The sequence below is a fragment of the Xiphophorus couchianus genome, chromosome 7 (genome assembly GCF_001444195.1).
Source record: "Xiphophorus couchianus chromosome 7, X_couchianus-1.0, whole genome shotgun sequence".
Taxonomy (NCBI): domain Eukaryota; kingdom Metazoa; phylum Chordata; class Actinopteri; order Cyprinodontiformes; family Poeciliidae; genus Xiphophorus; species Xiphophorus couchianus.
Window position 1 is genome coordinate 32,862,718 of NC_040234.1, and position 27,765 is coordinate 32,890,482.

The 27,765-nt window shown below is 36.7% G+C and overlaps 1 protein-coding gene and 1 long non-coding RNA gene across 4 annotated transcripts; both read left to right on the plus strand.

Moving 5' to 3' along the window:
• Positions 1 to 2,779: 2,779 nt before the first annotated feature.
• On the plus strand, positions 2,780 to 27,449 carry LOC114148758 (heat shock 70 kDa protein 12A-like). Of its 3 annotated transcripts, none has more exons than XR_003596329.1 (11): positions 2,780 to 3,099; positions 4,369 to 4,716; positions 14,356 to 14,691; positions 16,423 to 16,521; positions 16,895 to 17,218; positions 18,141 to 18,424; positions 19,029 to 19,250; positions 19,322 to 19,493; positions 22,153 to 22,266; positions 24,052 to 24,822; positions 27,438 to 27,449. XR_003596329.1 is itself a non-coding variant. In XM_028024238.1 (11 exons), exons 4-11 carry the CDS (start codon positions 14,475 to 14,477, stop codon positions 24,702 to 24,704), a joined length of 2,085 nt encoding a protein of 694 aa, XP_027880039.1. In that variant the 5' UTR covers positions 2,786 to 3,099; positions 4,369 to 4,560; positions 4,643 to 4,716; positions 14,356 to 14,474; the 3' UTR covers positions 24,705 to 25,172. The 3 variants fall into 3 exon arrangements, 2 of the variants coding, with proteins under 2 accessions (XP_027880037.1, XP_027880039.1); XM_028024238.1 differs by lacking the exon at positions 27,438 to 27,449 and having other exon boundaries at positions 2,786 to 3,099; positions 4,369 to 4,560; positions 4,643 to 4,716; positions 24,052 to 25,172; XM_028024236.1 differs by lacking the exon at positions 27,438 to 27,449 and having other exon boundaries at positions 24,052 to 25,172.
• On the plus strand, positions 4,723 to 13,905 carry LOC114148789 (uncharacterized). The gene is made up of 2 exons (XR_003596342.1): positions 4,723 to 6,495; positions 13,605 to 13,905. It is a non-coding gene; the product is annotated as an uncharacterized LOC114148789 (long non-coding RNA).
• Positions 27,450 to 27,765: the final 316 nt, after the last annotated feature.

Genomic DNA, 27,765 nt, shown 5'->3' on the forward strand with positions numbered 1-27,765 from the left:
GGTTTTTGTTATGTGACATATATTTTGGTGTTGAGCATTTTTAAAAGGGAAGATTTTCTTTTAAAAATATTAAACAAGATTCTTAGTTTTGCACAAAATGTTTGCATTTCTACAAACACATGAGACAGAAACACTTTTTAACATCTTGCAAAACTAAAGTTCTGTTGATGCCTATGAAAAGAACCTCCCAGGTGCCAGCATCCACAAGGCTGAGCCCACACCACATACTGTATGCATCTATGTGATGCATTTAACTATTAGAGACAAAGTCTTCAAATACTTTCAGCCAAAAGCCATTGGTAGGATAGACAGTTCCAAAATGATCAGATTAACAGACACACATACTCTTAAGCAGATTACCTTTGACCTAAACAAGATGGAACTGAAGGACTTTCTTGACAAAGCTACATGACACGTTCATTTTTTAGTGATTTGAACTTTGCACATAGATTTATCCTTACAATTTGAATTTCTGCTTCCTATAGATAGTCAGAGGTTTACAAGCTACACAAAACTGAATCCCAAGAATATTTTCTTGCTACAGTGATTTGAAGTCAAAGTTTGGCAAATACTTGTCACACAACTTGTTAGAAGTTTCCAGTAAAATTCTTCTAGGAAGGGATCGTTCGGTTGTGTGTGGGTGTGTTGGACCTGTTTATCCTCTTTGTGGTATCTGAGTTTCCAGAGAACAAGCCAAAAATTTAAACAGAAACTTGGCATAAACAACAATGTGAACGTTCAACAAAGGTGAATCATCAACTGTCAGCACAAGAACAACTTCCAGTTTGTTCAGATATTTTTTTTAACATTTTAATAAATGTTTCCTCATAAGTAAACAGGGCATGTCACTCCAGGACCATGCAAACCAAATCTTAAAGCAATGTCATTTTAAATGATTTTATTGTATATTCATACTCTAATTAAAAAAAGTCCAAACTAAATCTAACATACAGCATTTATATCTTTTTTTTTTAATTTTTTTTTTATTTTGAACATGGTAGTAGTATAAGTCATGCACAAGAACAAGGAATGCAAAAGACATATTTTTGCATGACAATAATCTTAACATGCTTGAAAAGGAGAAGGAAGAAGTAAGAAACTAATGAACTCCAACCCCCTAAACTCATGCAATATTTTCAGATGGACCCTCATTAATGAATCCAATCAAAAATAAAAATAAACAGGTTAATTAATTTTCCATTTTATCTGGGTTTCATATATATGTATAAGTATATACATCCACACACACACACCCTCATATGCATTAGCCTCAATTAATATAAACACATTAGTGCTAATTCTCACCCATATTTCTATATCTTGTCTAAACGACCTCTTTATATCTCCTTTTAAATTGTATTAAATTTTGACTTTGTTTTAACTCCTCATTTTTACTAGTTCCATAACTTTACCCCATGAATTGAAATACAAAAGCTCTTTCTTGTTTGTAAACTACGAATCTGTAAGTTTGAGTAACCCCTTGAGTTAAATCTCCCTTCTCTTTCAGAAAACATGCTCTGTATGTGCTCAGGTAGCACTTTATTAGATGCCTTAAATATAATTTGAGCTATTTTAAATTCCACCAACTCTTCAAATTTAAAAATGGTAGATTTTAAGAATAATGGGTTTGTGTGCTCATAATAACCAACATTATGGATGATTCTAACGGCTTGTTTCTGTATGATACTTAGTGGCTGTAAAGAGCTTTTGTAATTAATATTATTCTCAACATAATTTAGATGAGTTGCTGTTTTTATTGCAGGTATTTCCTATATTCACAAAATAACCACTGGATTTACTTAAAACACTCTTCATACTGGTAATATTTTGGTCATTATCTAAAAAATACTGTGGATAATTGTTACTGTTAGAAGTTTTCCTGATAACATTATTTAAAATGGTATCATTTTAAATAATAATGTTGCCTTAATATTATTTTTACTACTATCCAATAATTTATTATAATATTCCTTTGTACATGCCTTTATAATATTAATTAACTCATTTTTATATTTCTGATATTTGTTTTCTGATTCAGAAGTTCTAAATTTTATATAAATTCCCTAAAGACTTTGTTTTTCTTTCTATATGCATTTTGTATTCCTTTTGTAATCCACTGCGCATACACACACTTTTTATCTTATTTTCCTTAACTGTGCAGTTCTTATTCTATAGTAATTTAAATATTCTTATAAATTCTTCATATGCTGAATTCACATAATTTATTCTATAAATTAATCTTCAATCGTGTCATCAAATCAGCTTTAAGTGCCTTCAATGACTCTTCTGACCCGTCTGTATTGTGATCTGATGTTTTGATTGGTTTTTCTTGCCGTTAGTCATTGACTGTAACTGCTCTACGTTTATTTATTAAAAAATAAATTTAGGCAGAATATTTCTACATATTGCATACTTTTCCCTAAGCTGATGAAGAGTAAGCTCAATGTTTTCAAATAATAGTACTGAGCAACATGTGAGAGCAGAGAGAAACGTTGTTTTTATAGGAGAAAACATCCAACAGAGATTAAATTACGTGCCTTTAAATGACATGAGTTGGAGCTGTATATTGTTAGTAAACTCAATGGCAAGGAGCATGAAGGACAGAAAGGGAATTTAAAAAGCATACACACACTGGGATGCTAGAAGAGCCAGTCACTGGACAGTAGTTTCTTCTGTGAAAAACCTTTCAGCAAAGACTAAGTATATGATAAAAAAAGACTGAACCTTTAAATTCCTCACAAGCCACTTTCTAAATGGATGTAATAACCATCCATATAAATCTAAAAAAACATTTTTTGATATAATTTTATTTTACACTGCATTACATAGGTGTACAGTAGAAACCTCCATATGAATATCTATAGGAGCTTAACTGGCAGAGAAGCAGCAAAGTGAAGGAAATCTAAACTGTCAGCATGAAAGCTGCCAAGCTGGTTTATGCACATTCTAACAGCCGCTCCCTTCACAACAGTCACAGCAACAAAAATTAAACACCTCTGTGAGGTTGGTACTTGGAAAAAGTTATGTTCTTCATAACCAGAGAAAAACGTAGTGGTTGGATTTTCAAGAATATAATGATCCTTGTGATTTTCCTACAAGGTAAGAAATTAATCTCTTAAAGGTCAACGGGTTGGGATAATTTTTAACCTTTTCTATTTAATACCCTTTAACAGATTGGTCATTTTGTACCTGGCAATTCACTGACGTACAAGAACATTAAAAATTTATCACATTGTATTCTTAAGCTTGGCACTAACAAGGCATGAAACTGTTAAACTTGGTTGTTCAGCTACGTCATTTCTTAATAAAACAACAGTATCAACCAGCATGACTGAAAACTGTTTTATACCTTTAGAAGCTTAATAATAATAACATATAAATTTATTAAATGCATGACTAAAAAAGACAGTGTTGCATCGTGATGACTTTAGATAGTAATAATTTAATTTAAAAGAAATTTTTGAGAGAATGCATTAACTAATTAAGTAAAAGGTATTTAAAAATAATTAAATCAAGCAATAAGCATTATTACTCCATGATGGTCTACAACAGGTTTTGTGCCATTGGGTAATAGACTCAGCAGATCCAGTGTAAAAAGCAATGATCAATCAAACAATGATCAATAAATTATAAAATCATTTATTAAATTTCTCAAAATTTTCAGCTAAAGATGAAAGAAGATAAATTAGTTGAGGGAGAGTTAGAAAATTCCTGATGCTTGGAATATTAAGCACAATCAAACAGATTCAATTAATATTTTACTATATTAGAAATATTTTACTATATTTACAATATAGTAAAATATTCAATTCAATATTTTACTATATCTATAATATAGTAAAATATTCCTAACATTTTACTATATTTTAATATAGTAAAATATAAACTTTAAGGTTTCAATCTCAGTGTTCCAGAAATTACCATATTATAACATAACACAGAGCTATGAGGAGTACCGGTTAAATTTGATGTAACTGATACCCCACCTCATGCTGAAAGCCACAGTTCCTGCCCAATCATATTCTACTTCTGAAGAGCTTGCAATGCCACAGTTGTTAAGTATGCTGACCTCTTGTTTGAACAACTTGGGTTCACAAAACATTTTAAATACCTGTGCCCGTGGAGAATTAGTTACTGACTAATTCTGGTATGAAGGGCTGAAGGTGCCCAGAAAATACATAACTGGTGATTTATATACTGATGTAACCAAATGTCAGATAATTTGGCTTTGTTTATTTTTTGCTTTATTACGCTTGCTAAACTAAGTTTTAAGTTTTGGCAATATATTGCAATATAATAAGATTGACTTGACTATGTAACTAATGCTTTCATAGACTTGTTAACTGTCTGCGTTTTCTTCTCTTTAAGCCTCCCTGTATTCTTTTGCAATGGGAGAAAATGTTTTGGAGGGAGCAGAATCAGTTGTGCTGCCATGCCACTACTCAGGTATTTTACCAGAGCGAAACCCCACAGTGATCTGGAGACGCTATGATCTCAAACCACAAACTATCCATGTGCGCCGAGAAGATGATGATCTTCGTGGACAAAATCAACGTTTCAGTGGGCGAACGTCAATGAAATCTAATGCTTTAGATTCTCTTGACTTCAGCCTCACTCTGAGAAAACCTCACCACTCTGACAGTGGTACCTACACCTGCAGCCTCAGGGATGACAGAGAAGATATCACACTAACAGATGTTCAACTGCAGGTTGAAGGTTGGTGCCTAATTTAAATGCAATACCTGTTGATGTGTTATGTTTACTGGCCATTGAGATAATGTTAGTGGCAGCACTGAGTGGGGCTCATGAAAATTATGCAACTTATAAGTGCGTCCACCTCAAAAATAAATGGCTCAGCAATACTACACTGGAAATTTCGCCAAGGGAATAGCAGCCCAACTAAAAGAGTGAGAGCTGAGCAGCCAAAGAGAAAATAAGTGGGTCCATGGCTCTCTGTTTCTTTCTCTGCCCATGCCTCTCATATGGTGTGGTCACTGCGCTGCTGTGTTTGTAGATTTTCCCTTGTACTGTAATGAAGTATGGCTCTCAGTGAGGAGTTGGCTCTATGAGTCGAAACATTTGTGACTGACCCATTGCTATAAAGCACAGATATACAAATAGTTTTTATCATGATTTGTGAAGGTGAGTAATGGATCAAGGTAGAAACAGGAGTGGAAGTTGCAACAATGGTTTCATTAAACTCTAAGTCAGGGGTGCAACTTTTAGATGTATCTCTACTTCAACACACCTGAGTCAAATAATGAGGTCATTAGCAGGACTCTGGAGAACTTGACTGCACTTAGGAGGTGATTCAACTATTGGATTCAAGTGTGTTGGATCAGGGAGACATCTAAGAGTTGCAGGACACCGGCCCTTGAGGACCAGGATTGCCCATCCCTGCTCTAAATGCTACAGGATTCAAAGTCACAAGAGGAAGAGGAAGAAGGAGTAGAGACAGGGAGACAATGTAAGATCCAGGGAAAAACAATGACACATGAGAGACTCTATACACACCGGGGCAATCAAGGAAATGACAAACAGTTGGAACCAATTACCAGAGAAACAATAACAAAAAAGTTCAAGGTCAGTCTGGTGGCCTGATGTGCAGCTGGTGGAAACCACAAAGAGAATGTATCAGTCGGCCATGCGGCCGGGGGCACCCATGGAGAACCCATGCAGGAGGCCGGCGGCATTGATGCAGGAAGCTACTGGAAGACTTGGGAACACTGGAAGGTTCGGAAAGAGCTGGAACACTTGGTGGATCACTGGAAAAAACAGAACCATGACAGTTCTGACATTTGAGACAGGATTCCAGAATTTAAAAATGTATTAAATTCTAGGTTAAAAATACTTTTTATTAAAAAAAAAAAATTCCTCCTGCACTGAAAAAAGTAAATAGTTGAACCAACTTAATTGAATTGTTTCAATTGGCAACAAGTAATTCAATTAAGTTTATACAACTTAATTCATTAATTTGGTTTAACGTGACAAATTTAAGTCAGTCTTATGAAAATAACTTAGTTTACTTCAAATAAAGAAGTAAACTAATAAAATATCTTTATTAAAAAAAAGGTGGGGGGCGTGAAAGAGGTTCTCAGGCAGCCTTTATTTGAGACTAGTTAGACAGAAACATGGATAATGAAAGAGTGGGAACACATGCAGCAAAGGTATTCAGGCCAGGAATTGAACCTGTGACGGCCACATCGAGGACTAAGTCCTCCTTATGTGAGTTGTGTTCTCTCAGCAAATTAGATGGGCTGTAGACAAATAAGAAAATGAATGCCTGAAGGGGCCAAATGGAGGTTTGGGCTCAGTCAGTTTTAAATTTTACCCATTCTCTAATTCTTGGCCGTGACATATGTAATGTGCCAGTTCGACGCACTAAAGCTTACCGGAAATTGCCTGCACTGTAAACAACCAAGTGAGAAGCTCAGTCATCGGGGACGGACACAAAGTAGAGCAGCTGCTCCTTCATGTCAAGAGGAGTGAGTTGAGGTGTGTTACGGCTACTCTTGGATTTTAACAAAAATCAAAAATCAAAAGGTGCCAGAGTAGTTTCTAGGAGGAGGGTTTTCCGACTCATCCAAAACAAAGCACTCGCGGAAAGTTTTCTGGTGGCAAACGGTGACTTTCTCAATGTACAAAAATAACAGAAACACTCTCCGAGTTGACTTTCCAAAAAATGTAAAATTAAACTTTATTTGGTGCGGTGGAAAAACTATTTCACCCCTCGCTCCTTAACCAAACAATCAGATGCCCTGCAGCAGCTGCTTCCGCTGCCTAATCACAGCAGGAGGCCACCTGATAAGGAGGAGGGTCTAAACAAAACAAATAAATAAACAAGTTACAATAGATATATTATTTATATAAATGTAGATCTGTAACCTTAAATTAATCCAATTCTTAATAGGCTCCAACATCCCGGCCCCAAATTGTTAGCCTTAGCAAAGTAACAATTTACAAAAATAATATTCATAGGAGCCTAGTATCTAGCAAAAACATGACAGACATTTAATTATGATCTTTAAAAATCAATGTTCATAATCCTTTTGTCTATAAATGTTATCTAGAGCCTCTCAACATTTCTAATGCTTAAAGCAGTCTATAGTAAATATTAGAAAGTCTTTTATTTCATCCTGCTGCCTCCATTAAAAGACAGAGCTTATCTATTGGTCGCTGGATAACATTGGCTTTGGTTTTAACCAAAACACTTCTAACAAAGCCTTTGGCATCTGGAAAAGTCTTCATAACACGGCCCATTGTCCATGCGCTCCTTGGTGCCGAGTTATCCACAATAACAACCAGATCTCCAGGGCTGAAGTTCCTCTTTTTGCTGTTCCACTTGCTTCGTTCTTGCATGAGTGGGAGATACTCCCTTATCCAACGTCTCCAGAAAAGATCTGCAAGATACTGTGCTTGTCTCCATCTTCTTCTTGAATATTGATCTGTTTTGTCAAAGACTCCTGGTGGTATGGTTGCTTTCCCTTTCAGCTGGAGTAAATGGTTTGGTGTTAGTGGTTCTAAGTCATTGGGGTCATTTGACACTGAAGTTATTGGCCTGTCATTTAGGATGGCTTCTACTTCACATAGTGCTGTTGACAGGGTTTCATCGTCCAGTGTTTGTTCCTTTAGAATAGATGTGAGGGTCTTTTTGATTAGACGTATTAGTCTTTCCCAGACTCCACCGTGGTGAGCCCCGTAAGGAGGGTTAAAAATCCATTTTATTCCCTCTACTAAAAGAGCCTTTTGGATTTTCTGATGATTTAGCTCTCTTAATGCTTCTTGTAGTTCCTTTTGTGCTCCCACAAAGTTTGTCCCGCAGTCTGTTCTGATGCTCATCATTGATCCTCTTCTGCAGATGAATCTGCGTATAGCATTTATGCACGAGTCTGTGGTTAAGAAATTGGCCATCTCCAGGTGGACAGCTCGACTCACCAGACAGGTGAATATGACTCCCCATCGTTTCACCTGAGCTCGTCCTCTTTTTACTTCAATAGGACCAAAGTAGTCAATGCCAACATGACTAAAAGGAGGTAGGTCTGGAAATAAACGGTCCTCAGGAAGGTCCGACATCTTCTGTTCACCAGGTTTTGCCTGTATGTGTCTACAGAATACACAGCTCTTGATAATTTTTCTGGCTAAAGAGTTTGCATGTGGGAGCCAGAATTTCTGCCTTAGCTTGGAGAGCATGTGGCTCCTTCCTGAATGTCCAACTTGGTGATGAATTTGTTGTAAGAGGAGGTTAGATATATGTGAACCTTTAGGTAAAATGATCGGGTTTTTCTGGTGGATTGGCATTGTACTTTTATTTATCCTGCCGCCAACTCTCAAAATGCTACCATCAAGCATCGGATCCAGTTTGAGGATGGTACTTCTTGAACTAAGAGGTTTGCCTTGTTCCAAGTAAGTAAATTCACAGTCAAAGTAGCGTTTTTGTTCAAAACAAATTATAGCTTTCTCTGCATTTTGCATGTCTTCCACTGACAGGTTTTGGGTTTCATGTTGATTTTTCAGCTTTTTCATCACTCCTGAAGACAGGTGAGTTTGACTTTTTCTTTGCTGGCTTAGCAGTAGAAGATGTCTTTTCACTTTTAATATCCAGGCTACCGACTTCTGAAGTTTGTTCCATGATGAATGATACTTGATTAGCTTGCATACTGGATGTTGATCCTCCACTATCACACTGTTGATTGTGATCTCCTTTCTCACCTCAGGATCGTTTGCTGGTATTTCTTCCAGACCTTCTGTGTGCCTCGGCCATGTTCTTTTTTCTCTGCTGAGATATTCCGGACCGGTCAGCCATTTTGAACTTACGAAAGATTCCACATAAAGCCCTCTTGATGCGTCGTCGGCTGGGTTGACTTTTGAACTTATGTATCTCCACTGGCTGGTGTGGGAGAGGTCATGGATTACTGCAATCCTGTTGGATACAAAAGTGTGAAATCTTTTCGTTTGATTGTGAATATATTTCAACACAGATGTACTATCTGTCCAGAAAGTTGAATCTGTAAGTGGTAATTGCAGCTCTTTCTTTAGCATTCGATCCACTTTTACAGCCAATGTTGCTGCTGTGAGTTCCAGTCTGGGTATGGTCATCTGCTTTAGAGGTGCCACTCTAGCTTTTCCAAATATGAAGCAGACATGGATTTGACCTTGGTGATTTGATAATCTGAGGTAGCTTACTGTACCATAGCCTGACTCACTTGCATCACAAAAGTGATGCAATTCAGCAGTTTCCACAGGATCAAAGTTTTCAGGCTTTATGCACCTTGCAACTTGAAAGTCATGTAGCAGATTTAATTCCTTGAGCCATCTTTGCCAAGGCTTTGCAAATTCCTGGGGAATGACATGATCCCATCCATATTTGGTTTTGCAGAGTTCTTGGAGTAATTGTTTGGCTTTCAGGACGAAAGGAGAAAGAAATCCTAATGGGTCATATACTGAACTCACTGTGGAGAGTATACCTCTTCTGGTAGCAGGTCGACTCCTGATGGTTACTTTAAAGCTGAAGGTGTCACTGAGAGTGTCCCAGTGGAGTCCAAGTGCAGACTCAACTGTTATTTGTTCTTTCAGCTTTTCTTTGTCCAGATCTAGTTCCTTAAATGCTCCAGCTCTGTGATGTTCAGGGATGCTTGCCAGCACTTCATGGTTGTTGCTGACCCATTTTGTTAATGTGAAACCTCCCTCACTGCATATTTTGGTGAGATCTGTGACAAGCTTCATTGCCTGATTTACTGTTGCCACTGATCGGAGGCAATCATCCACATAAAAGTTACTTTTAATGGTTTCGATAACCTCATCAGAATAATGCTTCTGGTTGTCAGTAGCAGTTTGACGCAGAGCAAAATTAGCGATGCTTGGGGATGATATAGAGCCAAAGAGGTGAACTTTCATCCTGTAAACCTCCAGAGGTTTGTTAATGTTCCCTTCTGGCCACCACAGAAACCTCAGGACATCTCTGTCTTTCTCATCCACATAGACTTGATAAAACATTGCCTTAATGTCTGCCATTACTGCGATTGGTTCTTGGCGAAACCTTAGCAGTACCCCAATAAGGGTGTTTGTTAAATCAGGCCCTTGGAGGAGCTCCTTGTTCAGAGAGGTTCCTTGATATGAGGATGTACAGTCAAACACCACCCTCAGTTTGTGCTTTCGCTTATGGTAGACACCATGATGTGGAATGTACCAGACATGTCCATCCTCCCTGCAAAGCTGCTCAAATGGAACCTTTTCTGCATAGCCCCTTTTCAAAATGTCCTCCATAAATGATGTGTATTCTTCTGCATACATCCTATCCTTCTTAAACCTTTTCATAAGGTGCTGTGTGCGTTCCTTAACCATTTTATAGTTATCAGGCATAACTTTGTCTTTATTTCTGAAAGGAAGTGGTAGGTGATAGTGTCCATCTTTAATATACAATGAGCCAGAAGCAATCTCCATAAAACACTTATCCTCAACAGACATCTCAATTTTCTCCTCATATAAGTTCTCAGAGAAATCCTGGTTATATTGTCTGATGAGCAGATCCTTCAATTCAGTAACAGAAATTCTGTTACTTGACACTGCAATAGGCCCAGCATATTCTGCGGTACTATCAACACCAAGTGGTCCAGTTACCACCCATCCAAGTACAGTTTCCACTGCATATGGTCCATTATCATGACTATTTATTATTTTCCATGGCTCTAATGCTCGAGGAATGTCAGTTCCAATGAGGAGTTCAATGTCTGCCTCAATTTTCTTTAAATGGACACCCCTGAGATGAGGCCACATCTCCAGATCAGCTTGTGTAATGATGTTTTCTTTTGAGACAGGTATTCTATCCTGTGTGTAAACTTTCGGCAGGTCCAAATATGTACAGCCCTTCAAATCTCCCACCTCTAGTCCTCTAACCTCATAGGTTTCTGCAGGCTTTTCCTGTCCCATTGTTCGCAGAAGTATCTCTGTTTTGCGTCCTTTCAAATTTAGTCGGTTCATCAATCTTACAGTACAAAACGTTGCAGTGCTGCCCGGGTCAAGGAAAGCATAGGTCTGAATATATTTGTCCCCTTTTGCCACCTTAACTCGGACGGGAACAATTGCAAGTGCACATTTTCTGCAATATCCGTGACTTCTCAAAAATTCAACTTTACTATCACGTGACTCTGTTTTAAAATGCAAACAGTCAGTTAAGTTGTGTTTTTCTTCGCAGAATCCACAGTGAGGGATAATGGGACTGGGTGTGGTTTCAGGAGGTGGTGGAGGCTAAACTGATTGCTTTATAGCACATCCTGTATTCTCGGTAACTATTGATGTTGCAAAGCTGCTGTTTTTACCTCTTATTGATTTTAGTTCACCTTTGCCTCTTGGGAATGTTTTTTTGGTTGTTGTTTGGTCTTGAATGTCTCCAAACAAAGGATCCAAAAGCATGTTAGCATGATTTTCCACAAACTCAACAAGATGTTTAAATCTGACTCTCCTGCCAGTTTTCTGTTGTATTTCATAAGCTGTGGTTCGCCATCTTTCTCGCAGTTTATAAGGTAGTTTGGATGCTAGCAGCCTTAAGTTTGATGGGATTTCAAGGTCCTCTATGTACTGTAAATCTTGCATTACATTACAACATCCTCTCAAATACATTGCATATGCATACAACATTTTTCCATCCTCAGCTTTAATTGCTGGCCAGTTCAAGGCTTTATCCAAATAAGCTCCAGAAACTTTAATTTCATTTCCAAACTGCTCCTTTAATAGTTGTTTAGCTTCTCTGTAGCCTTTACTTCCTTCCATATGTAAGCAGCTGCGAACCAAATCTCTTGGCAAACCAGATGTAAATTGTTCTAGATAATACAGTCTGTCTTTATCATTTTTAGTCCTGTCTTCAATTAATTGTTCAAATGCATGAACAAAAGACTGGTATTTTAATGGGTTACCATCAAACACAGAAATATTTCTCGGAGGTAACAAAGACAGGTTTTGCTGGCTGACAATGAGTTCTGCTATGTCATTTTGTCTTTGAATAACAACACTAAAATTGTCATTAGCAGCAGTAACAGCCACATCTGGGTAATCATGTACAGTTTGAGATGCATTATGATCATAAGTTGCAGCTTCAGTTTCACTTTCAGTGGGTTTCTTATTTTGAGGTTTATTCTCTGCTGTGCTTAAACTCCTCGGAGAAGATTTACATCTCTCAAAAATAGTCCGTTGAAGTGGAGTTTTTGGTATAGCACCTAGCTGCATAAATTCCACATTGCCCTCTATCGACTCTGGTTCTTGATGAGAGCTATAATATTCATTCATACCATCACCTAAAGATGGTTTCTGGTCCACCTCATCACTTTGCAAGGTCTTTATTTTAGCGGTTGATGCTGCAAGATCAGCTTCTAGCTCAATTTGCTCCATCTTTAACTTCAATTTTGCTTCCTCCATTTGCAAAGCATGTTTCTCTTTCAAGGCAGCAACTCGTGCCAGTGCAGCAGCCTGTTCTGCTTTGGCCTTTTTTAACTCTGCAGAGACTGAGGAAGATCTGGATGCTGATGATCTTATGGAAGAAGAGGATTTTGATTTCTGTGATACATTGGATATGCTGTCAGATGGTCTGATTGTTGATTGTACAATGTCTTTTTTCCATGTTTCGACATCGTTCAAAAAATAATTTAGGTTAGTTATTCGAGGCTCAAACCAGTCATCGTAATCATTTTCTTTTTCTTCCTCTGATAAGAGCTCTTGAACTAACTTATGAGCATTTCTAAACTCATCCACAGCTTCCTTAAATGCTTGCACTGATTCATTGACTGCATCAACATTTCCTGCATCCGACATCAAAGTCTTGATTTCATTAATCTTTCTAGTACAGGCACCCAGTCTGCCTCTGCGCGAAAGAACGCGCACCTTTAACATGTCCTCAGACGCAGGAGGAGTTTCAGGATCAGACATCGTTAATTATCACACAGATCCCTTCTCTGTCAAATAAGTTCATCAATAAGAATTCTTCTTTGCCACAGTCCTTTTTCAAAATCAACAACTTTGCTTTCGGTAGTGATCCATAGTTTCTTTGTAGCGCAGCGGCGCTTTCATTCATAAACTTAATCAGCTGGTTTTACTCACGACCCGCTGGCTGCTTTCTTTGTTCGTCTGCGAGTGATCCGCTGGATCCCCCAACTTTGCGTCTTTCATCAAGTCATCAGTGAAGTTTTTCCACTTGTTACGGCTACTCTTGGATTTTAACAAAAATCAAAAATCAAAAGGTGCCAGAGTAGTTTCTAGGAGGAGGGTTTTCCGACTCATCCAAAACAAAGCACTCGCGGAAAGTTTTCTGGTGGCAAACGGTGACTTTCTCAATGTACAAAAATAACAGAAACACTCTCCGAGTTGACTTTCCAAAAAATGTAAAATTAAACTTTATTTGGTGCGGTGGAAAAACTATTTCACCCCTCGCTCCTTAACCAAACAATCAGATGCCCTGCAGCAGCTGCTTCCGCTGCCTAATCACAGCAGGAGGCCACCTGATAAGGAGGAGGGTCTAAACAAAACAAATAAATAAACAAGTTACAATAGATATATTATTTATATAAATGTAGATCTGTAACCTTAAATTAATCCAATTCTTAATAGGCTCCAACAAGGTGGCTTGGGCATCTGGTTAGGACGCCTCCCTGGTGAGGTGTTCCAGGCGCATCCCATCGGGAAGAGGCCCCACGGAAGACCCAGGACCGGAGGGACTACGTTTCTCGGCTGGCCTGGGAACACCTTAGGATTAGGTTTTTAAATAAACTGAACTGATTTGAAAAGCACCATGAGAAGTTAACTAAAACATGAACTACTAAAGTCTGAACATTGGAAGAATATAATGGACAAAAATTTGCTCCTCAGAATAAACTGCCTTTTTCTTTTATGAATAAGCCATGGCTCTACTTTAAAAAGTGAGAGAACTGGGCAGTAATAATTGAGTCAGTTTCATTCTCAAATATCTAAGGAATCTTTAGGTTTGCAGTGAAAATTGACTCCTATTTACCTGTTACTTTTATGTTTTGTAGAGCTATATCTTTAACAATAATGTCTAAATAGAGATTTTATAGACATATCTATGTACTTTTATGTTGGGGTGCCAATAAAGAGATTGTGAAGAGGCCTGTAGATGTCCATACCTGAAGGTCATTCTTTGGTAAAAGTCAAGTAATGGTCAACTTCATTTTTCTTTATATTCCTGTTGCACTCAAAAAATCCAAGCTTTCAAATGACCAGTTACCCTGACAGTGTTTTGTAAAGCTCACTTTAAAGAAGAATTCAAGCATTAGTAATACTTGTCATACCCATTGCAACTAGCAGTATGAATTATAGTCATGTAAAATTTAAATTAGCATTTTGTTTTCTCAGTTCAACAGGTAGAAGTAAAGGTTCAGGAGGGAGAAGAGTCTGGAGTTCTGCCCTGTAAAACAACAGCTCATGTGGAGGAGGATGACACTGTGGAGTGGACCCGTACTGAACCAGAATTCATGATTGCCTATGTGTATCAGAATGGCAGCAACAAAGCTAAAGAACAAGACAAGTTTTACTGTGAACGTACAATAATGAATAAAGCGCAAGTAAAAAGTGGAGACCTCAGTCTGACCCTCAAATACCCCACAGAGAGAGATAGTGGAGTCTACATCTGCACCTTCTACAAGAAAAGTGACGTTGTCAGACAGAAAGTGATTCTTCATCTTGTCAAAGGTTAGTGGTGCAGATGTACTGTACATGAAGCTTATCTTTGCAAGCTGGGAAACATTTCAGATGGAGTCTACAGTTTTGAATGACTGAAGAGCTACAGTACCTGTACAGCACTCTGGTTTTTAAACCACTTTATTAATAAATTATGATGATGATGATGATGATGAGGTAGGTTGCTAGAAAGAATATTTTTATGAACTTACAATGGAGTCAGTGTTTTTATTTTATTCTAGTATGTTTTTAACAATAGAAATTATCCAGTCTTTTCAACATTTATTATTTATCGTGAAGACAAACTTATTCCTTACTGTATTCTTATTAAACAAAGATTAAATCAAGTCTTCTCTATTATGCAAAAGCTCGTAGAATCAGTTAAAGTTAAAATAACTCTGTTGTTGTGTCCTGCTTCAATAGATGTGGAAGGAATTTGTAGAACTCCCGTAAGAACCCATTATAGCATTTCACTACCTATCCTTTGATTAGTGTTAGAACATATTGATTTTTTAGTTTAGTGGTTAATTTGCTGCTACACCATGATTGGGATTATTGTTATATTGATATAACTGTCACCCAGGACAGTTATATTGTTCTATTACATCATTAAGTGTTGTCATTTGATTAGAAAGGAGTTGTTCTTATTTGAATGTGCTAAGAGACATTTTTTGCTTTTTTACTTGCATATACGATATATATGAAATTAACCGCCTCCCGGTCCTTGAATGCACCCCTACCTCCACCCCTCACACTATCCCCTCTTACCCCAGAGGTAGAGAAAAATGTCTTTCTATCTTACTCTGGGACTTTGCATTGAATTACATATATTTGTTATATCTTCTGTGAGTCACAAAAGGCGGACGTTCCACCCGTGAACAAATCAATTGTTGAAGTTATTTGCTTCAGTTCATTCACTCAAATGATTTATTCATTCAAACAAATTGCTCATGAACAACACAACACTAGTGTGTATGTAAAGGTAGGCTTACCAGTAAGCAGGCTGCTGGACGAAGCAAGTACACCAGATGGCAGACCAGTAATTTGGGGTTACCTTCCACAGAAACTTTAGCAAATAAGTTAATCTACAAATAGCATTAGGAATGTCAAAGTTAATGCAGATACCTGGCATTATCACAAATAACTTTTAACAGCGTTTTCTTTTTCACATGCAGCTAACAGGTTTCTATACTTTTTAGAACTCATCTTCTCTGTAGTGTGAGCATTATTTCCTTCTCAGCTTCCGCTGTTTCTCTAGAGGCTAACCTCCTGTTTCTTCAAAAAGTCATCTCTTTTGAAAACACCTCCACTCTTTCTCCCTCTTCTCCATCTCTCACCATGCACTGCAATGTTTGTACTCTGACAGCACTCAGAGCGGTGGGCACTGCTTAATAGTGGCTAAAAGGGATAGAGATAGTATAAACCTTTAGAATTATTTTATTGTTGTAGGCAAGAATCATTCCATGTGCAATAATTCACTACGGAAGCAATACTAACTATAAAGACGGAGAGTATATTCAGTTCATATTTTGTCATTGCAAATCAAACTCTGTAGTATTCAATAAGTAAAACATAGGAAAGTTAGTATTTTAGAACTTAACTTACTGATAAATAAAACTCCAAAAGATCTTTCTCCAGAAAAAAATGGGCTTAGTAAAATTATTTTTTTAAACAAATTCCTACAAATAGCTTATTAATGTGCAATCATTACAGAGATCTTACAAGTTTTTTGTTTGCCAACAGAAAAATTTCCACCATGGGCCAAAGCTTTCCTGGTTCTTTTTGTCGTTCTTCTTGTTTTTGGAGGCCTTCTCTTTCCCTTCCGCCAATATTTCAAGTCAGGTAAGATTTATTTTATAATGCTAACAGGTTCCTGTTAAGGTTTTGTGAGTGTTTTATTTTTTTTTTAGAAATTTCTTTTAGTATCAGAAATAATTTGTTAAGATATAAAATAAGAGACGCATGTTTGATAGTGAAAAAAACAGCAAGTCACCTCTCACACTCTGTGCTCAAGGCAAGATGCCAGAGAGAACCAAACAACTGGTGTTTTGAGGTATTTAAATTAGGTATTTTATCACAGTTGTGTATTGCTGTGTATTGTCCTAAATACAAAGGTGCTCATGGAATAAATTATAACCACACAAATATTATAGAAAATGTATCTGATGCAACTATGTTGTCAAAGCAGCCGACTCTTTGGTTTGTGTTTTTTCAGTCTACAAGGTGGAGGTGGATTCAGGAATGAAGTCTGTTACGCTGCCCTGTAAAACCATAGTTCGTCTGCCCAAAGATGTAACAGTAACATGGAAAAATAACACCAGCCGATTAGTCCACCTGCATGAGGGCTGTGGTAAAAAGCTTGAAGAACAGCACAAGCAGTACAAAGACCGAACTGAGATGAAGGGAAATTTAAAATTTGGAGATTTTAGTTTGATCCTGAAGAACCCGACAGACAGAGATACAGACACCTACACCTGCACCATCTCCAACAGATGGGGGAAGATCTTGATCAAGAAACAAGTGCTGCTCTATGTCAAAGGTAAGAGCTGCACATGTAGGTTTCACAATTTACTTATTACTGTAGGTTGAATTCCAGCTTTCACCTACTAAGTGATAATATGTCCATGACCAAGACACTTCCTAATTAGTTAATAATCTGTGTATCATATTTAAATGTCAGTGTGAATGGGTGAGCACATTGTTACGCCACTTTGAGTGGTCAATATAACAAGAAAAGCAATTTATAATTTTAGTCCACCTCCTGTTTTAGCTTTTTTGTCACACTTATTTCATTCATTTAAAAAAGCTATTCTGCAATAATAGGAAAATTGCCCAAACAGAACTTAGGAGAAGAGATTTTAAAAATCAATAGATTATCTACCAATCAAAAAAAAATTAAGAACAAAAAGAGAAACAATTTAATTGGCATCTATAGTTTATCCCATAATATTTATTACCCCTGATCCTCATTTAACCTGTTTTTTCCTGATAGGAAAAACAGAAACATTATATGCAATATATTATTATTCCCGTTTTACAACAACTTTTTTGTGAGCATATTTTCACTTATCTTTTGACTGCCTTATGTGATGAGACAAATCTTTAAAGTTGGACCCACAATAAAATTATTGTTTGAAAATACAAATTTCTCCACTATCAATTTGATTATTAGTTTAACTTTTTCTGATATTAAAATTTGTTTGATAATTTGAAACATTTAACTGTGACAACAAAGAAAAAACAGGATATATATGTAATTCTTTCCCAGTTCAACTTGTGTAATTTGTTCAAATGTCAATGTGTGATCTCCATTGTCTGGTTTTATGCAAGCAGCTTATGTATACTACCATGGATTGTCTTAAGTTTGATTAGGCCATAATTAATTGTGATCAAAACGGTTCAGTCAGATCAACAGTCACTGTTTTTTTTCAGATTCTAACTTTCTTCTCATTTTCAACCAGCTGGAGCTGACTCTTTCATAATAGCCATAGACATTGGTTCAGGATACAGCAGCTATGCTTTCAATGTTAAACCCAGAGAGGAAGGAAGTGAGACCCAGATAAAGAGATGGGGTAAGGAACTTGGACTAGACACCCCAAAGACTTCTTCGTGCATCCTACTTGATGAACATGGAGATTTCGTACATTTTGGTTATAAAGCCAAAACAACATACACCAATATGACAGGAGAAGAAGCTGAGAAACATCATTTCTTTGAACATTTCAAGACGGCTCTTGATTGCGATGTAAGTTGAAAAAAGATCAGGGGCCTAATGTATAAATAGATGCGTACACACAAAAAATGTGCAGTGCCATATTATACGCACAAGTTGGCAGGTATAAAAATGAACGTTGAGTAAATATATGCAAACCTCTTACCTGCCGTGAAAATGTGCGGCAGCCATGCAAACTTTTTTTAGATGATAAAAAACTATGCAACTCCAAAACTCACCTAAATCCTGTGAAACCTGTCTTCAGTCATTGTTATTTAGACCAAGAAGCATCAAACCCGATGTTATTTCATGATGTTATGGAGCCATATTTATATACGTAGGATCTACAACATGAGTCTATTAGAAGTATATTTATTAGGATTAACACAAACACTGGTTTGTGATTGTTTTTTGAATAATGTGCCACTTTATTACATTTTAATTTACGGATGGGCATAGCTGAGTATCAACAGCATAAGCATTAAAATGTTTCCCTTGCTACCTGATAATTTTACCAATCAGAAGATCTTCATAGGTGTGTAATTCTATATAGGGCTGCTAGTGCAGGCTTCTATAAATCTGACAACGTAATCTATGTGTGAATACAGTCTAACTAACTACTAAAACATATTCCCAGGACCTCAGGAATCAGAAAATTAAAGCAGCCAATAATAAGTCTCTTAAGGCCTTGAAGGTCTTCACAGAAGTTCTTGGATATCTAAAGGATGACGCTATGGAAACCATCAAAGCCCAAGCCAAAGAGGGCGAGTTTACAGCCTCTGACTTCACCTGGGTGCTAACTGTTCCTGCCTTCTGGGGTCATCCAGCTAAACGGTTTATGACAGATTCTGCAACCCAGGTAATATACTTTCAGAGAGCAGTTTAGGTCTGAAAAGTTGGGAACAATGACACTTTTAATTTCTTTTTCAGGCTGGTCTTGTAACAAAAGGAACAAAAGGCAAACTGATGGTTGTTTTGGAGTCAGAAGCAGCTTTGACCTGGTGTTTGAAGCTTCAATCTGATGGTTTCATCACACAGAACCACAGCAGAGACTCACAGGATCAAACTGCAGGAGCAGCAGAACCTGATACCAGCTGTAACGGTACTGCGTGGATCTATAACGTCATACATACAAACATTCAACATTTAACAGGTTTTAGTCCGTTTGATAGGACAAGTTCAACATATGAATGGATTCTTTATGTGATCTGTTTGAATTAATCCGATTGATAAACAATACCAATATATTTGTGTTTGTTTTATATTTGTTCTGAAATGTTTTTGACCAAAAGAATTTAATCAGGTAAATATAACCTGAGTAAGTACAAATAATAATTTTATCTTCATTGCCAAATCACTGGTTATGTCGCACGTAGCAGCTAAAACGTCTTTCTGGTTTTTATAAATCCAAAGCCTGCAATGCTTTATATGTTGTTTGGGTATGTTCTGTGAAAATCTAAATTTTTCATTTGTCTTTGAGTAAATTTTGTAGACCAGCAACTCCTAAGAAGGTTTAACCATTGTTTCATGCTTTCTCCAAGTCAATACATTCATGTTAAGATAGAAACCAAAAATGTTTTACCTAAAATTAAAAGGAAGTAATTCTATGTTCACTTTGCATTTTTGCTTAAAGACAACCAGGAGAAACAAATACAACAATTATTTTAAAATGAACAATATCCAAAAACCAGTGTGCCATATGAACACAAACAGTTTGTGGCTTTATTAAATTCAAACCCCTTTTAGTTCATTCACTAAAAAAATATTTTTATTTCAAACCCTTTAAGAGGAAACTTTGCTTCACTTGTTTTCCTTTAAATAACCCTAAATAGGAAAACATGGTATTAATTTCTTCACTACCTTTAAGACAAACATTCAGTAAAAGAATGAACCTGTGTGAAGGTAGACTGTTGCCTGTGTGTTCCAAAATGACTGCCATGACAGAAAAAACCTACTTATACAATCTATGTCATGTAACACACTGGACTGGAAAGTTTTAATACACAATGTTCTACATCCATCTTTCTCTCTGAAACAAATTTAATTGCAAAACCAAACAATACTTTTATTCTTCCTCCATTTTTAAGTAACTATTTTAATAGCATCATTCACAAAATTTGTTCAATTACCTTTATGAAATCTCTACAGAAAAATTTCACCACCATTTTACTTTTGGTAAAAAAAATAAAATAAAAAAAAAATCATCCATTTTAAAAATGCTTCAACAATCACCTCCTTAAACTTCACATTCATCAAATTCAAATAAAATTCATATGTAAACTTTGAAATTACTTGAGGTTGAGGAAATTGACCTCCCTTTTTCTCTTAAATTCAAATGCACATAATGTTTACACAAATGAAAGAGGCTAAACAAAAACAACAACAACATTTTTGCAGTAAATCAAATACTTGTTGTAAATGAGTTGCTTTAGAACTGTTTTAGGCACTCTTAAGTCAATTCTACCCAAGGTTTGGTGGAAGAATAGTCATGTCATTTATAAACATCATCTATTTTATGCTGTAAAACATCTGGAAGTGGTTTAACTTGAACAATGAAAGTCCATCTGCTGAATTGAAAATGCAAAATAAGTCAACAAGAAAATTCAATTGGTTTTAACTCTGAAATTAAAGTTCATGAAGTTGATTTAACAACAAGAGACAAGATGTCCAAACAGATTATTTCTTTTCAAATTTATTTTGAATCATGAGTTTTAGCTTAATGCTGCAATTTAAACCAAATAATTATTTTGCATTATGCAACTGCCCTCACCTAGTTAAAGAGCACACATTTCTCTTTTACTTTGCTCACATTATCAAGTTAAAACAACTACTTATTTTACTTCAGAATAATATAAATAATATAACCTGTTTCCAATTGCATGAACTTCATTTCTGACCTGATGAGGAATTTTATTAAACATCACAGTGATTTCTACTCAGAAACATTTTGTGTGAACAGAACATTATCCTCAAGCTTTAAAATAAACATTTGCTGTACAAAAGTCAGATCAATGTAACACACTTCCATTTCACTCACGGTGCAACACAGGATACAAAAATACGCCTCTAACTACTCGGAGATAGTTCCCACTTTTGTCTTTTACTTCTTTGAGTTTTTAAAGTGCTAATCCAAAAAGCCAAGTTTATTCAACTCTTGTAGATTTGACTAAATTAATAAAAGGTTAACACAACTTAATGTGTACGTTTATGTTTCACAAACTCACACATTTAGATTATAAATAAATAAATAAATAAAAGATAGTTGATAACTAAATGCAGCTTAAATCTTTTACACTGTAGGTGACACAGGAAAGACACACATTAACTGAGGCCTACTCAAAACAATCATGATCCGTCTAATATTTTAACATGCGCTAAAGTTAAACATCATTAAAACTAGCATAATTAAACTAATATTTAACCAACATACTGAAAAGAAATTACAAAATATCCAAAGATCTCACTATCTAGCTCATAGATTTTGTCCTTAAAAAATTTATTTTTACACATTTGGTGAGGATGAAAATTTTCACTCTAAAGATGTGAAATTTTTAATGTACAAACTCTTCAAGTAATGCTCATCTGGGAAATTTGAAGTAATTATGTCTTAGCAAACTGGTGGGGCAACTGTGGAAGTCTATATCATAAAATGCCAATAGAGTGGAGAAAATATTTTACTAACAGACGTCTGACTAACACCCCTATCAGCACTTATCTAATTGTTTAATGGAGCTTCAGATGCATATTCTTTGTTTTTACAGGCTTACCCAAAAGTCAGGTGGCAGTAGATATGTTAATGAAACAAGAAGAAACCAAAGACCTGCTGAACAACCATCACAGAAACGGAAAAGGATATGTTGTTGTCGACTGTGGAGGTAACTGTTACTCATGATTATTCAAACAATTGACAAGTTAAACACTAACCGACATTTTGATGTGTTATGATGACACTTGGCATCTTTACACTGTGTTGTGTCTTCTATGACTTTGTATTTTTGTGTTTTTATTAAGAAAACACTTTGAACTGGCTTGTTACTGAAATGTTCTTTACAAATAAACCTGATTGAATTTTAGAAGGTTGGAACCAACAGGATCCCATTTCAAAGAGCGGATAAGTGAAAATCAGCTCAGCTCCACAGTCACATGGATGATAACGGGAGGGCGTGAGGTGGGAAGGAACGTTATGTTTACATATCTTCAAGGAGATTGGAAATATGCAGCCCAGGCAACACGGGAAAAGCCAATTCAGATACAAAATGTCTTAGGGCGGGTAGATAATAAATTTCACTCTTCCTTAAAGTCTCTCTGATGCATCTCAGTTGCGTAATTATCCAAATTAGTTTGGTTGTTCCACTGAGCGGAAACTAGCAACTTCTCCAAGATCAATTCCATTCCGTTAGTGAATTTTGGAGTCATCAGCTGCTTTGTTTCCATCTCTGTGCCACAATCTGTGGAGATCTCCTGCCATCCCTATAAAGATAACAACCTGAGCATTTGCCCATATCGCCCATGTGAGAAACCACCACTGTCTGCACTATAAAACATAGCGATTAATGTAATACCCTAACAGTAAACAACACTCAACTATGAACACTAACCAAGGGGCAACAAGCAAGAAGTAACCAAGCACAACGTGTGCACCATAACTGTTTTCACTCTGTCTCCTGCTGCATGAAGCCAGGCGGCGCACAGTACTGTAATACCTGCCACCATGACAGGTGACAAAAACAATCAAAGAGCTATGAGGATGTTCTTATGTTCTTGGGTTTTATTTATTTGCTTTTAAAATAAATATTAATGTATATAATTAAATAAAAACAATAATGGCTACTGCAGTGTACGCAGAGCACTACAAGAACAAAGAACGGCTCTCAGTGAGGCTCCAGTTCTATCTTCTTAAGTAAAAAGAAGTTCAGAAGACTCGGATCGTTTGTGAATGTCACATCACTATATAGCAGACTTTTGGACACAGTGTTGTCCCATATATGCGACACCTCAGTCAACACCGCCGCACAATAATTCAGTGCAGTGAGTGACAACATTTTTTCATAGCAAATGTAATTTGTCCCTGCACAGCTAGCTTTGCAGGGACATTAATAGGGATTTTAATCTGTGTGTTTTGCATCCAGTGAAAACAAGGATGTTAACAAATTACCTGGACAAGATGCTGGTAATTTATTGACATTTCCATAGTTGTGGTCTTGACCAGTCTTGAAATAAAATCCTGAGTCCTCGCCCGAGACAAAACTGAGACCAAATGCAGTTGAGACGAGACCCAGACCATGAAAAAATGGTCTCAAGACTACACCACTAGCAATAGCAGATCTTTAATGTATTGTGCTATGCTGTTCAGTGATTTTTAAATAACAGTATTTTAAAGTCTACTCTCTGAGCTACAGGGAGCCAGTGTAGGGACTTTGGAACTGGGGTGATGTGCTCTATCTTCCTGGTTTTAGTCAGAACGCTCAAACAGAGGATTTTTCAAACAGACGAAGAAAAGTTTGAATAATTGTATAGGAGACAAATCTAAAAAACTTTGCATTGACACTAAAAATACTACGACATGTATTGATTATAACTTTTTGAGTGTTTGTTGAATGTGTAACTCCTTTTTTATTTAGGTTTATCAATTAATCAATCCTCTTACTGTTTGTAAACAGATGAAACAATTGACTTCACTGTTCACAAAGTTATGGAAGGAGGATCCCTCAAGAAGCTGTATGAGGCCCCTAAAAATGAACTGGGAGGACAAACAGTGGACAAAAAATTTAAAGTGTTTCTGAAAGAAATTTTCTCTAATGGAGTCTGGGATGAATACGAACAAAGCTTCCCCAGTGAGGTTCAGAAAATCATGTATGATTTTATTTGTCTTAAACAGCTGGATGAAGATGTTCAGATCAACTGTCCATTTAACTTGGGAATGTTGGCTGAGGAACATAAAGAGATTGAAACGTTCTTTGATTCAGTGGAAGGAGCTTCCTGGGATGATGGATCTATCAGAATCTCCAGAGAGAAACTGAAATCTTTCTATGATGAGAGTCTGCAGGGAATCACTGAGAGCCTTGGAGAAATATTAAACAAAGATCTCAACATTGGTTATATTGTGTTGGTGGGGGGTTTGGCTGAGAACCAGATTCTACGTCAGCACATCACTGATCAGTTCGAACCTCAGTATAAAGTCCTGTGTCCTCTTAGACCCCAGGAAGCGATCCTGAAAGGAGCCGTAGAGTTGGGGAGAAACCCAAAGTTGGTGGAGTCTCAGAAAAAACATCCAGCTTGGTTGAATTTCTTTTTTGAGAATTTTAAAGAGTAAAAAAAATGTGTTTCTTACTGTACTTTAACCATATTTTTCTGGTAACAGTGTTCAGTATCTAGGAAACCAGGTGTAAAGAAGTTTTTTTTTTTTTTGGTCAGCCTCTTCATTAACTCATGTATCATCACCATACATGTGCATGTGTCATTGGATTTAATCAAATTAAGGAAATAAGAGGCATACTTTCAGAATTAACAGTCATCTGCTGCTGGAAAATTCTCCAAACAATACTTTCTGTACAGTTACTATTTTCTGCTGTCGATTTATGTATCACTCTTTAACCTTTTTTGTTATGTTTGAGGAGAGTCTGCAAGCCTCAGTAACTGATGTTTGAACTTCTTTTTGAACTTGATGTGACATGCTAAGATTTTATCTATTTGTGTAAAGTGATATTTAAATCCATCATTTGTACATGACTGCTATAACTATCCAATAAAAATTTTACAAAAAAAATTGTTTGGAATTGAAGAAGGAGATGATCTGGGAATTTTTTGATTTTGTCTCTGTTGTCTGATTTTCTCTCTCAACTGTTCTTTCTGTATAATTAGACCTTCCACTGATCCACTTTCAGTAGTATGTATTCCTCTTTGAGTGTCAGTAATTATTTTCAATCAAGAAACAGATTCTTCAATCAAGACGGAGGCTCGGATGTCTTTTCCTGAACATTTCTGTTCAGGTTTTTATTGAGGAGAAAATGGAGATAGCTGTTCGTTACCTAGCAACCAAATCAACAGAAGCAAGACAGTGACAGAACCAGATCCTGTTAAGTATTCTTTAAAAAAAGATTTCCTCAATCCAAATAAATCATAACTCGCACTTAAATATGTTTCACTTCAGCTTTTGTAATTATATACAATCATGTTAAATTCAATTAATAATCATCATCATATAAATTATGCTTAACATATAATTGTAAATCAGTCACTTATGATGCAAATTATACTTAACAACAAATAAGTGTAAAGAAGTCACAACAGGTGCTTCATCTTTTGTCTGTCATCTATCATTTCTTGCCTGCTTTCTGTTTCAGGTTCAAAATTTGATTTTTTGGGATTCATGCCTGTGTTTTAGTAAGTTTTGTTTTATTAAATCAGCCTGACTCCATCCTTGGAGTACCAGGGTTTTCGACCTCTCCCTTGACGTACCGAAACAGGGTCAAAAGACCCTGAGTCCAAACTGACGACTCTGATGGCTCAAATTAGCATCCCTTCTTCAATTGTAAATGTGGCCATTGACCGTCAGGCCAGAAGGTAGGAGTGTGAATAGTCCATGTTGGGGGTGGGTATCTATGATACCTACAGGAGATCAGATCTCCTGTAGGTAATGCTCTTCAGTTTAGTTTTGAAGCATACATGAAGTGTTTTTGGAGAGATGTGACCTTTTGCAGCTGATCCTTGATGTTGTGCTGCATTATCCAGGTCATTTTGCCAAATGTACATAGAGTTTGGAAAACATACAATCTGTTTCAAGAAATATGCAAAGGTTTTTCTAAAAGAAATGAGTAATGTTTTTCTTTTAAATAAAGCTAAGTGGATTTAAAATGACAGTTTAGAAATAAACTAACCAAATTAATTGTGTTGATCCACCTCAAAAAAATCATGCAAAAAGTGTAAGCAAAAGAGATCTGGGAGACTTTGCACATGCAAATTTGCATGCAGCCTTTTGTGCTGTGGAGGATAAATAGGTGACTGCTTCACCTATTTAGTTCACAAGAACTAATGGCATTTATTTCAGTCATAATCTTGCGGGGGGTGACCAAGGTTCCATCACTATGTGACAGCTGGTCAGCAAACCTGGCAAACATGATTGACATGGCAGCACTGAATGCACATGTGCTTTATCAGGCATGCATTGGGGTGCAGGAGAGACGGGTGGACTTCCTGGTTGAGCTTGCAAAAGAGTTCGGTAACTCTCATGTGAGTGAGAAGAAGGCACACAAGGAGAAACTGCTTCGGCAACAACCTTCCACACCCAGCTCAGGCAAAAGGGCGAAGTGTCAGGTCAACCATCGATGCAGGATGCGTGTCCTGAGGCCGAAACATCATCAGTGACCCCTCACACCTCCACCATGGACTGTTCTCCCTGCTGCCCTCTGGAAAGAGGTTCCGCAGCGTCCGGTGCAGGTCCACCAGGTTCCGAAACAGCTTTTTCCCACTTGCCATCAGACTGCTGAACTCTTAACTAGACTGCACTCAAAAACTGGTCTCCACTTTATACCTTGCACATGTACAGAGCTAAATAACTTCTATTTTACTGTCAGTCCTGCACTTTATATTTTATATTTAGATTTATATTCATATTTTATACTGTATTTTATTTTACTCACAACATTGGAACCTCAAACATTGTCCTGAGCCGTATGCAACGAAATTTTGTTCTGTATACACCCTGTGCATTGAAAATGACAACAAAGTCTAAGTCTAAGGAACAATTGTGCAACTGTGAGATGCGTTGAGGCCATTACCAGGGTACTTATAAGGTAATGGCCCTATTTACAGAACAAAAGCACTTGCTAGATAAAATCCTTCAGGTCAATCGACCCATCTCTGGGGTCCAAAGGTAGAAATGTTAAATGACCTTTCTCTGGTACTTCCAGTGTTAACTGCATTTGACTCCAACAATTTCTACAATATCACTAAAGTTTGCCATTTGGAAACATTTGTTCCTTCACAATCTGAAAAGTCAGATCTTCCACCTCAAAGATCTCCCCTGCAACTCAGCCTTAATAAAAAGACAGTATATTATGTTTTCCATGCACATAGTGCAACAGTATAGTACAATCAATTAACTATGTTACCTTTAATTGTTATAAAAATGCCTTATATATTAAATATGACTAAAAAGAAATTTTACTTACTGATTTAATGCCTTTAAGTTGGGCCTCTGTCTATTTAAAAATTCCTGTTCTTTTGAAACTCTGCCTTCAGGAAGTCATCACATGTCTCCTCTATTAAGCCTTGAACAACATTGTTTCCTGTGTTGCACTGAGAAGTAGCTCGCTTTTTTAACTCTGCAGTTGTTCAGCTCCACCAGATGTTTGCTAATATCTGCTGGCTAGTCT

What these genes read in the sequence shown, in the direction of transcription:
- LOC114148758 (XM_028024236.1), top strand. Translation starts at nt 3,024, where the DNA reads ATGTTCTTCATAACCAGAGAAAAACGTAGTGGTTGGATTTTCAAGAAT. An exon ending in CCTTGTGATTTTCCTACAAG is followed by an intron (nt 3,100 to 4,368) that starts GTAAGAAATTAA and finishes CTTCTCTTTAAG; the next exon opens with CCTCCCTGTATTCTTTTGCA. An exon ending in AGACGGCTCTTGATTGCGAT is followed by an intron (nt 18,425 to 19,028) that starts GTAAGTTGAAAA and finishes ACATATTCCCAG; the next exon opens with GACCTCAGGAATCAGAAAAT.